At 42.4% G+C, this 12817-nt stretch overlaps 1 protein-coding gene across 1 annotated transcript; it reads left to right on the top strand.

The window, feature by feature from the left end:
* The first annotated feature begins 4631 nt into the window (after positions 1-4631).
* Positions 4632-11934, top strand: LOC125310285 (ras-like protein family member 10B). The gene is made up of 4 exons (XM_048267575.1): positions 4632-4850; positions 5719-6105; positions 7289-7413; positions 10046-11934. The coding sequence occupies exons 2-4, from the start codon at positions 5818-5820 to the stop codon at positions 10314-10316; spliced, it is 684 nt and encodes a 227-aa protein (XP_048123532.1). The 5' UTR covers positions 4632-4850; positions 5719-5817; the 3' UTR covers positions 10317-11934.
* The last annotated feature ends 883 nt before the right edge of the window (positions 11935-12817 follow it).

Genomic DNA, 12817 nt, shown 5'->3' with positions numbered 1-12817 from the left:
GGAAACAGGCTTGTCGTGTGCAGTAAGATGCATTGATAAGGACCAGATTATCTACATTTATAGCAGGTGGTCAAAGTGATTTGGAAGCTTTCATCTTGAAGCCCCTGGAGAATACAGAGTGGCACCTTGAGAGTACAATGCAAGACTGTTTAAGACTGAGCCCTTTTCAAAACAAACACACACACACAACAAAAGCTTTGTCTCAGTAGACATAATGTCTCTTTATTTATTTAGAAGAAAAGAAGTAGGACTGGCAGTTATTTATGATAATGGGAGGTGTCCATCTATACATTACCTAATCTATTGATTAGTCATCATGACTAATTATTTCATTGGATGACCTTGTTATTTATGGTAAGGAAGGATACCACAATAATATTTATTGTATTCGATATACTATAAAAAAAAAACTACAAATACAAATATTCCTTTATACACAAGATCTTAAATATTTGCATGTGATATCACAAGCAGTTCATTCCAAATATCCATGTTTGTCACACTCACAAAGCAGATTACCTGCCACTGCTCCTACCATATGTAAATGAGTATCAGCACTTTTACCAAGGTAAAATAAAACTGTAATTCATTTAATTAGAAGACTAACAGAAAGCTGATATGCTGGTGGAGACGGGGATAGAATGGGCATTTGCACTGAATGTTCCCATAGTCTCTCCAGTGTCAGTGTCATATTAGAAGGTTGTGTGGTGGCAGTTGAGCATAATGAAGGAAGCCAATCCTAATGTTAGACTAGTTTTATGACCTTTGGTTAGATGTTAGCCCTGTCTCTATTACAGATCAGTAAATATCAGTTTATTGCACCTGGTTACATCTGGTAATGGAATGCCTGTGACGTGAAGTGAACAGGTATGAAGCACGTGGTTACTAAGCAACAGAGGGAAAAGATTTGGTTGCTAAGAGACAAGCACGGTACTGTCCATTGGCGGGTGCATTCTGTACATGTTTAGGGCACTTGAGTTTGTACGCTTGAGAAGAAAGCATACAGTCATACATTAACTAGCTAAATGCAATATCCTGTAGGAGTCGGGAGTGCTGTGTCAATTGCCTAGTCTGCATACTTGCCTACTAAATTGCAAACTAGACTGCATTTCCGGCGGGAACTGCGAAAGTGTGCTTGCCCTGGTCCGGTCAGCAACGTGAGCGGACAGTGGCATACGCTATGCTGAACCTGGCTTGATCCAGGCATTGTAACAGTGCCTTTCAATGTTGGAGCAGTGGCAATATCTCAAAAGCTCTAGGAGAGGGCTATTCAACTATTGGCTTGCGGGTTGAATGCGATTTGTTGGATTTTACCTTTGGCCTGCCTTCGAATTTAGCTTCTATGACTGAGATCAAATCAATAAAATAAAATGACAGCAGTGATTGAAATGACAGCAGTGAAATGATGCGTCTTGCGCCTCTCAAACTGGGCTATCAGGTAACCTACAGTACAACAGAAATTATGAAATATGACCAAGGCATTAAAAGCTGCTTGTTTGTCAGGATACTTTTTTCACTGATTTATTAAAAAAAAATATGAGCTATGAGTGTGAATGTTATGTATTCCATCCCACAAATTATGTTTTACTGGTTTATTTCACAAATAATCTATATAGATTTGCTCTATAAAGACCTTATGTCTGTTTGGGATTGTTTTGTGAGCCTGGGGTTGTTTTGAGAGCCTATTGATGTAGCCTATCTCAGAATAAAGGAATACTTCATATTACTCTAAACCACCGTCTGTAAATCAACTGTATACTACTGTCTACATTGCACTATATTTCTTGACCTGTCTCTGTATGTTTCATCACCTTTCTATACTTTGCCTCACATTGCAACACAGCTCAGATCTTTGGTTGCTATGAAGGCCAGTCGTTCTAAATGGATGGTTGCTATGGCCAAAGGCCAGTTCTATCTCTGCCGTTGTCAAGCGGGCATATCGTAGAATTCTGATTAACCTTATCTTAAAACATCTCTATTTTACTTAGCCCACTTCCATACAGTGGGTCCCATTAAGAAGTGGCCACTTCATTCACGCTTACCGTGATACACACAGCAGCATTAAATTAATCTGTCACCATACGCCTATGCCTACGTTTGCAAAGAAAACATTTTAATTTGATTCACACGAAACGTTACATTTCATGTACATGTTGACAATGAGTAGGCTAGTTTTGGTTGTTGGTGGTGTTATTGCATCCCTTAGTTATGCCTACAATGCAAGTTCCCTCGCGATTGGAAGCTCCTGTAGACAATAGTAGACGCATTTCAAAACATCGCGTTAGGAGTCCTTGCCACTTGTTTTAAGCTGTCACAGACATAGGTGCTACTTTTAGGGCTAAAGTGCTTCGTGAATTACTGTTAGTAAAAAAAAATAGCAGTCCTAAAGTTACACGTGACGAAGTTATGAGTGCAAGTATCTCATATCAAATGACCATGGCATTACACTAAACAACATACATCCCAATTAGCAACATAGCACTACATCTCCTCCTCCCTATAGCTAGCCACACAAGAAATTAGTGATACTAAATCTCTGCTTAGCATGCTTCTCCGCTTAGCATTCTAATAACAGAAGGGGCACATTTATGTTGACCACTACAACATGACTCATTATGTCTGTAACGTTAACTGTATAAAACACTTACTTTCATAAAGGACGCATACCATCCAGCACATGGAAACCGATATTTTTGGTTCTTGGCCACAAACTCAAAACGTGTCTCTCTGAAGCCCTGTTCTAGAATCTTTGCTCTGAAGGCTGTGTTGCTAAGGCAACATCAAATAAACTAAAATGATAGTCTTTCAGTATTAAATGTGTATGCGTGTGATTCGAATGGATGTGTGTGGTTTGCAATTAGAATAAACAAGAAATAACATTTCCAATAATTTCCCATAATAAATTACATAATATTTGCACCTTCCTTACTTGTGAATCTCAACCGTTTTTCAAGTAGGCTACACTAGTGAAATGTAATACAAGCGTTGCCACCTAGCGTTCAGATAGTTCTAGGCTATTTAACATTAGCATTGACATTGCTTGTTTATTCTTTTCGTCAACTCCATGCTTTTAGGAAAACAATTTTTTTATCATAGTACCCTCTTCAATGAGCGATTACCAGCTGCTTTTTTGTAACAGAGATAGCTGTTTATTATCCCTAGGTTTACAGAAATACCTATTCATATTAATATCATTGGCCTATGGAGTGCTGCCGACCACTGTTCATTACGCCCAGAATGCCTTGCATGTCTTTACAACAAAACAACACAGTAAAACCTAAATGCCCGTAAACATATGCATTTGCATACTTGTAACATTTTTAATAATACTCTCCCATCATGATATGTAACAATAATGAAAAATTTAATTTGAATACCGTCAATGTGAAAACAACTCTATTATGTAAGCTATATATAGCTACTGTTCTCCTTTCCATTTCAGTTTGTAAGTCCATACTATCCCATGGCAGAGCAAGGATTTCATGATTGGGCAAGGTTGCCTGGAGACATTGTGTCTACTCTGAGACATTGTGCATACACGGAAGGCATTGTGATAGAAGGTGAAGAGGTGAATGGTGTGAGTTATCAAATTCCCGTGCGTGGTTTGCCAAATGATGGAAACTTTTGGAATATTTTTTTTTTTTTTTTTTTTGCCTATGCACCCTCACACTGGAGTCCCCAGTTCATATACAAAATTTGGTATCGATATGTGACAGTGTTCCTGAGATATGGGGCGACTTCCTGTTTCGAGCTTAAGCGCCCGATTTCGTTTGGCTGTGACGCGGGCAAACGCTTTCGAAAATCAAAAAAATCCTTCCACTAACATTTGTGAGGCTTGGTCCAAGGATAATGTACGTCAAGTTTCGTGGCGTTCGGACCAAATTTGTGACCTGTGAAAATTTAGTTTCGCTTTCTGTTCAATCCAATATGGCGGACGAACGGCACGCCCACCTGACGTCATCTTCGCGACCAACTTACACCGGTACTGACCGGACGTTTTAAAGTTGGAACGGTGTCTCTGTCTCAAAGGGCCTAGGCGCTAGGGCTGACAAAAAATTAAGGAGACGGGAAAAATAATAATAAAACTTAAGAACAATAAGTGTGCTGCTTTGCAAGCACACTTAATAAGCAAGTTCATGTGGAAACAACAGTCTGCTTTGTTATGTTTAGGCTACATATTTGCCCATGTGGAGAATAAAAGCATATTAATCTTCATTAGCTTGACAATGTGTTTGAATTATTTTGACACTGCAGTGCATAGGCTAAACAACGCAAACAATCAGTAAAAACAAGCAAAGGTATAGCACAGGCAAATTAATAAGACCTCACATATCAGAGGGTTATTCCAAGTCATTTAAATAAAACAGCATATCTTAACATTTTATTTCAGAAGCAGCAGGTCAATTATTGGGTTTGTAGTTATGTTCATGTTTCTCAACATGCTGTGCAATTGTGTGTGACTATTTCCTGCATGCAAATCCAAAGGTGTGAAAATGTTTGGTAAATACTTAAGAACCTAAATGCACGATTGACCTCTTGGTCAAGGTTGCAGCAAATGTGACGAAGAAGATGCGCGAGCGGCATTGCACGAATGATGATTTTCGCTCGGCTTATCCAACGGGCGCTTTGACCGTGTGATGGCTGAGGGGTTTCTCGCGTTGGAGAGGAGGATGTTCCTTCAGGACACTCCGCTGCAGCCACCTGGGTATCACGTAGTCTACTCGAGAGGAACTAGATAACCGAAAACTCGTGAAACTCAGCTTTTTCTGTCACGTCAAGGGCTCAGGTGTATTCGCGATGGTCAGCTTCCCGCATGTCTCATCGAATCGAACGTTCTACCTGCGCGTAAGGTAAGAGCATGGAGAATGCGCCTGCACTGATGTCCAAAGCGTCTTGTTTTCATGTTATTAATCATTTACAATGCTTATGGTGGTGTTGGATCAACACAGTGACATGCATTTGTTCAGTATTACGCCGTTGTCTCTGATACCTTATGAGGTGAGACATTTTATATTTTCCACCCTAAATACCAGCACCTTTGAAGATTGTATAGATAGTTAGTTGTTCATATTTGTGTACAGTTGGTCACGCAGTGAGACCCGGTTCCCATGTATCCTTAGATGTGTGGGAAAGCGTGGCTGATTTTACTCCTTTACATAGACATGCTACCCAGAGCTGAGAGGCATAAACTAAATCATATTGTAAAGCGTAGCAGCCTACTATACGGGGGAAAGTATAGATCTGGCACAGGCTAAGAATATCCTTGCTCTACTTCAGTTTATTCACCCTATTTAAAATGTTTGACTATCTCCAAGATCTTTAGCTAAGTAGGTATAAAGTGACACGTTACACGTCATCTTATCACATAGATCAAAGTGGTCATAATGCTATTTTTTTGGCTTTGTGCTAATGTCCAGTGAGAATTCTGTTATTCTTGCCAAATAGGTGAATTGTTTCACAGTTGTCCATGGAATGGGACTGATATGAGATTTAGTATGTATATGAGAAGTACGCATAGCTACCTATACAGTTATGCAGTTATAGTAGCCTAACTCAAATCAGACTGATCACTCAAGTGGCTTTGTAGTCATATGAGTAATATGATTGATAAGACCCTTTTATTTGTCTTTAGCCTGAAGGAAATGCTTGTGTTGAATAGTAATTATTGTGCACTGGCAGTAGCCTGCATCTGACCTCTCTCCTCCTCTACTCTGCCAGTGTCCCCAGGGCTGCTGTCCTGTAAATGGGACTACGCCGTCCAGAGCTCAACTTTTTCTGCCCCCGGCAAGACTATGCGGTACCTAGGTGCCCTGCTAAATGCACTGGCCAGCAGTTTGCGAGAACAGGGAGGGTGGGACAGGCAACCGAGGGAGAGGTGGAAGTGGAGAGATGCACCCTCCGTTCCGGATCGCCGTGTTGGGCGCGCAGGGGGTGGGCAAGACGGCCATCGTGCAGCGCTTCCTCCGCGATGACTACAGCGAGACGCCGGTGCCAGGGCACAGCCGCAAGGTGCACCTGTCAGCGGCGGTGCTCAACGGGCATGTCCACGACCTGCAGATCACAGACTACCCGGCCATCACCAGCTTTCCTGGAAGCACTCTGCAGGTACGGCCCCACACCTAATGGTGCCGTTTTACACACACACACACACACACACACACACACACACACACACACACACACACACACACAGAGACTGTCTCTTTCTCACACACACACACTCAGACGCACACTTTCTCTTTCTCTCTCTCACACACACACACACACTCTCTCGCTCTCACACACATACTCTCCCTCCCCCTCTCTCTCTCTCTCACACACACACACACACTCAGATGCACACTTTCTCTTTCTCACACATACACACTCTCTCTCTCTCTCTCCCTAACACACACACACACACACTTACTCTCTCTCATACACACATACTCTGCCTCTTTTCTCTCTCACACACACACATCAGGTGAATTCACATGAACTCTAGCACCCGAGGACAGTCTGTCACACACTTGTGCTGTAATTTATCAGCCCCAGATACAATCTCAGTGACCACGCTGACCCGAGTGCAGGCTTACAGGTCGGTCCAGATATCACCCAAATGATGCCATGGTGAGGTCTCATTTTCTGCATCTGCTGAATTTCCCCATGTCTGTTCTGGATAGATATGACATTTAATTGGGTTGAATTGCCCTTTAAAAGAAATGAATGGCTCCCCACTGAGGCTTCTTTTTTCTGTATTTCGTCTATTTTATATGAGCCCAGATTTCAGCTGGCCTATTAGCCCAGCCTGGCTTAGGGAGGTGTTCTGCTCTGGAGAGCATATGAGTGTTGTAGTGCCCTCTATCTGTCTGCACCCAGTAAACTTACAAATAGATCTGTTGATGGGAGTGGTAAAAATAGGCTGCTTGCTCATCGCCATGGTCACTGGGGAGAAAGTAAGGAGTAAGGACCGTCTCTTCAGAGCAGATGGGGCAGTTACACTTGGCTTTGATGTTTGTGTTGTGTTGTGTACTACTGTTGATTCATATTCCATAATAGTCTGCTGTGAATGGTGCAAAGATGATTTATATATATATATATATATATTGTTCAACTATGTACAGAGTTAGGAATTGTTGTATCTTGATTCCTGTAGACTATGTCAAAAGTTGATTGATGTTCTGTTGGAATCAAAAATAAGAATTTCCTGGTCATGTACAGCTTTTACAAACACTTTTGTTTTGATGTGTGAATAACTACTTGCTTATTTATAGTGTTAAATGTATCTCTGCTGTGGTGTTTTCTGTAGGAGTGGACCGACTCCTGCTGTCGAGGCATTCGCAGTGCTCATGTCTACATCCTGGTTTATGACATCTGCTGCTTTGACAGCTTCGAGTACGTCAAGACTATGCGCCAACAAATCTTAGAGACCAGGTACAAGCCCAGAATACCAAAGACACTCCCCTCACCAAAAACACTCCATCATCATCTCTCTCTCTCTCTCTTTCTGTCTCTTTCTCTCTCTCTCTTTGTCTCTTTCTCTCTCACACACACCACCTGCCTGTCTACCCAATTGATTTTTTAAAAAGACCTGCTCCTGATATCATTATGTAGGAGATATTTATAATTTGAATTCAAACCAGCAACAGCATATCATCAAAACACTGACTGCCAGGGTCATGTTTTTTTTTAGTTTAAGTTAAGTTCAGTTTGTTAAGTTTATTTCTTACCCGGGCCAAAAATGAAGATTTAGCTGGTTAATTTCCACCTGCAATTGAGATGCAATTGAAATGACTTATTTGAAATATGACATCACACACAAACACACTCTCTCACACACACACACACACACACACACACACACACACACACACACACACAGTGATAAATTCAAAATAGCATACATGTCAAAATGTTATGTGCATGTGTGCGGAATTCTATAATGCAAGAAGCAAGTCATGCTTGTGATATCTCAAGTGAGATTAATACTGACAAGACTGAGTCCTCAAAATCCATTGTTTTTTAAAGGAGGCTGATTGCTTGCTACAGTCTCCCCTTAGCTCTGCTCATTTGGGTTGGGTTGGACAAATCTCCTCACAGGTGGAGGACTAGCGTTATGGATAATTGTAATGTATGTACTTTAATGTATGTCTGAATAGAATATTAACATTTCAAAGCCTAACATGTTATTATTTTAACAAGTAGCCTATATCACAATGCTGATATTCATGTCATTTCCTGTCCGGGACTAATAGCTTGTGACGTGATCTAGTGGACTTTGAGACAGCCTTATTTGCCTGTGACCAACATGACATACAATAGTGGAAATTAGATAGGACCGCTGCATTCATCTGTTAATGATATTTAATATGTTTTATATTTATATATTTACAATTGGCTGTTGTATTTCAGTGTATATCAGGGTCATCAGTGTATGGAACCTTTTTTTTTGCAATGCAATCTAAGAGTGGAATCTATGGTAACTCCTAGGTATTTTCTATGCATTTCTATTGACATAAATGTTTGGGGACACTTTGTTGTGATCTGTTGAAAACCAAATACTCTAGCCTATAATAACAGAGAAGAGACTTGTGTTAGTATTACACTGTTTCATATTATCAACTGACATTTTTCAGATGTGACCATGAATGACCACTTTCCTTTGGGTCCTTTTGTAATATTATGCTGAACCAAAATGAGAGCTGCAAATGGGTTGAACCAGAATGTCTGAATAGCACAAAGCCCAATTTGGTGCCACAAGAACTTGAGACCATTTGCAACAGTGATGCCTCAGGGGGACAAGAGGCGTCATCAGCTGCCAGCGTAGACAGACCTTTGAGTCTGATTGCAAATTGGCGTGCTTGAGCTCTTCTGGGTGGCTGGTCAGGCCGAGTGGGACGGGCACGGACTCTTGATTTGGCTAGAGAGAGGGGGGGGGTGAGAGATGTACTTGTCAGCGGCACCGAGATTGATCGTGAGCGATGGCGTCAGCTGTCAGCCTGTGATTGCGTCAAGGCCCGGCTGCCTCAGTGTAAGAGCAGGCAGCGGTTTTGGTGACGGATGCTCATGTTTTATCGATCTGCTGGCCAATATGGTTCTGTCCACCTAACTCGCCATCGATTCACGAGTGCACAATTCCGTTACCAGTGTGGAAAAGCCCATCACGGTCAATTAGCTGCATTTTCTGATGAAGCACAGATAACTTGGACTCGTGTGATGGGGACAGTGCCTGCCAACAAATGACTATATTGTGTTTTCCAGAAAACCTCTTGTGCTTGTAGGCACAGAAGCCTGTATTATTTCATGGCTGGGTGGGATGTAGCTTCCCAGGTGGCAGGCTGGGTGCTACTGCAAGCGGGGTCAGGGGGATGCGGACAGGCAGTGATAGATGGGCGGTGAACGCCCCTGCGACTCCTGTCACATGCTCCACTACCCAAGACCCCGACTCTGCACCCAAACTGACAGAGGCTCGCTTCACGCGGAAACGTCTAGACTAGAGCCTAAACGACATTCTGATTGCCGTGTCATTGTTTTAAAATGCAGGAGCCAAGCCAGCAGTCAATCACTTAGGCTATTGTTTAACCTAACTCGGTGATGTCACCTTTATGTCACCAATTGTGTAATTAAATAGCAATATCATTATAGCCTAGGCTAAATTTAACCCGCTGTTGGACTAAAGCAGTTGTGCAATGAGGGGGGAAAGCAGAGCACCACTGGGGCCTTGACTAATTACTGACTTGTTAGTCTATCCTCACTCAGACTGCCGAAAAGCAGGAGAAGTTCTTTTCCCTGCCAAAATGTTAAGGGAGAACTGTTGACCCAAGACAGCAACGGTAACGCAACGTCTAGGAGTTAATATTCCAGTCACACAATACATGGATAACAATGCAGAATGAGCGTGCTTGTGTTCCCGCTGTATAAGAGAGAGTAAGGGAGGTGAATATGTTTGAGTGGGTGCAGAGGGCTGTCTTATTTCAGATAGGCAAATGCGTAGGGAATAAAAAGCAAGACGTTTCATGTGGTTTCACATGTTTGTGTGTGTGTGTTTGTGTGTGTTTCTGCACAGGGTGCTTGGCACCGCCGAAGTGCCCATTCTGATCGTGGGGAACAAGCGGGACCTGCAGCGCGGCCGGTGCATTCCCCGCCACAATGTTTCAGATCTGGTGCGCAAGACCTGGAAGTGCGGCTACGTGGAGTGCTCGGCCAAATTCAACTGGCACGTGCTGCTCCTGTTCGGCGAGGCTCTGCGCAGCGTCGGCTGTGCCCGCTGCAAACACATCCACGCCACCATTCGCTTCCAGCGGGCGCTCCGGAGGGAACGCTGTGCTCTCATGTGACCAGCCTTGCCTCCCACATCCCCCCCGTTCCCCCACGGCTGCTCCCTTAGAGATCGATCTTTTGGGAGCAGTGGAGACTAACCACAGCAAAACGGTCTGCCAAGCCAAGAAGAAAACATCTAAAGCTTCTTATCCAAGTCCATCCTGTATCTGTTTTTGTTTTGTTTTGTGTATTTGGTAAGAAAACAAAAATAGACCACTGGTGATGTGGCGCAAGCCTCAAACATAATGACAGTCATCACACCACAACGACGATAATGCAGTGCAATCATCTGAATTAGTCATCTGACTAGGGTTGAGGAGCTGTCTTCTGTTGATTACTTGTCCAAGTAAACAGATCTTCCAGCTCTAATGAGCACAGTACTTTCTCCCTCTGCTGACTGGTCAAACTCTGTGAACCATTTCTATGGCATTTCTTTTGCATGTGTCCGCTTTTTGCAGAGGATGTCTGTCTGATAAATGCTGTAATTCGATCTCTGTGAAACATACAAGGGTTTTATTACCAAAGGTTATTCAATGTATGCAGAAGTATCGGAGAAACTTGCTTCCTAGAGCAACAACACCAACGTCAGAGGACACACTGCAACCTATTATTGACCAGAATAATTTATTTCATCCTGATTTCAACATGAAGAAATGCTTCCTTTTGTTAGTCATATGCACACAATATTCATAGCTTTAAGGGATTGTGATATCAACCAACTCACCACCAGGTGAAATCTGGATCCCATTGTAGTTTATAATCAAAATATGCATTAGCACCAAATCTGCCCATGGGTATGTTATTTTTGAATATTGTATCCATATTTCCAATTCAATTTGAGAGAAGGAGTAAATGCTTCCCAGCCCCTTTTCAGGTCTTTGGTATTGCTTTCAGCTGGGGCTGTATGGTTGCTAAAAATGCACTACTTGTTTAATGAGAGATGCTAGTGGAACACCCCCCATTCAACTCCAAATAGCCTACTGAGATTGTTTCCAGTTGCCCGTTTCTAATCTTCTCTGTTCATTATGAAATGTTTTACTGGGGAGTCAGGCATTAAAAGACCCTTGAGATGACAAGGCACTCACTCTTTAGTGGAAATAGTGGTGTGTGTTTTCAGTGAGAGGTGTGTGGTGTTAAACCAGAGGCGTTCATTGCAGTGTTGTGCATGCGTGTGTTGACAGCATGCTAATGAAACAAAGCAGAGACTTGTGAGATCAACTTAAATATATTATATTTGACTTGCCCTGGAAGTACATGTTGTTCACTCAGTGTCAAGGAAAATGAGTGTGTGGCAACACCTCAGCCTCAAAATGTAAAGTGTGATAGCAGGGAAAATCTTTCATTTTGTACTGTCTGTCTTAACGGAGGCACCCACCTCACACATTATACTTTGCAATAAGGGCATATGGTTTTTAGTGTAGAACGTAGAATAAGATTGTGTGGTTAAGACACAATGTTATAATCTTTGTCCAATTCTTGGGGTAAAGCTGACATGGTTTTTATAATGACCTTGAGTAATGTTGAAATTTTGAAGCGTGACCTTCTCATTTGAATAGACTCATCCAGAAACTGAAGAATCCACAGAATGGTAACACCATCTAATCCATAAATAAAGTGCATTCTTGAAATGTGAAATGATTCAGTTGATTTTTGAAATGTGGGTACAAATGATTTCAAGTCAAGGTGTGTATAATGTACTGACAAAAACCTTCAGTCATGTCTTAATTTAATTTATTTTGCATGGATATTAGATCTAGATCATGCCCCTAATTTCAACTTTAAACTACTGAGTTGTGGCTGGCTTGAAGATATATTGATGATCAGCATGCGGGAGCTGGAGGGGTGTGTGTATGTATATGTGCGAGTGTTAACAGAGGAGGGGTGTGTGTATGTATATGTGCGGGTGGATGTTAACAGAGGAGGGGTGTGTGTATGTAAATGTGCGGGTGGATGTTAACAGAGGAGGGGTGTGTGTATGTATATGTGAGGGTGTTAACAGAGGAGGGGTGTGTATGTACTATATGTGCGGGTGTTAACAGAGGAGGGGTGTGTGTATGTATATGTGCGGGTGTTAACAGAGGAGAGTGTGTGTATGTATATGTGCGGGTGGATGTTAACAGAGGAGGGGTGTGTATGTACTATATGTGCGGGTGTTAACAGAGGAGGGGTGTGTATGTACTATATGTGCGGGTGTTTACAGAGGAGGGGTGTGTGTATGTATATGTGCGGGTGTTAACAGAGGAGGGTGTGTATGTACTATATGTGCGGGTGTTAACAGAGGAGGGGTGTGTATGTACTATATGTGCGGGTGTTTACAGAGGAGGGGTGTGTGTATGTATATGTGCGGGTGTTAACAGAGGAGGGGTTGGACAGGGGGTGGGAACGCGGAAATGCAGGAGTGATCAGAGCAAGCACAGCTGGCGTGGTGTGGCAAGCTGCTGCTCTAATGCTATTTATAGCGTGTGGTGTATGTATACGGGTGGATGTTAACAGAGGAGGGGTGTGTATGTACTATATG

The sequence above is a fragment of the Alosa alosa genome, chromosome 2 (genome assembly GCF_017589495.1).
Source record: "Alosa alosa isolate M-15738 ecotype Scorff River chromosome 2, AALO_Geno_1.1, whole genome shotgun sequence".
NCBI classification, from domain to species: domain Eukaryota; kingdom Metazoa; phylum Chordata; class Actinopteri; order Clupeiformes; family Clupeidae; genus Alosa; species Alosa alosa.
Note: the sequence above shows the minus strand (reverse complement) of the source record. Positions and strands in the feature narration are given on the sequence as shown.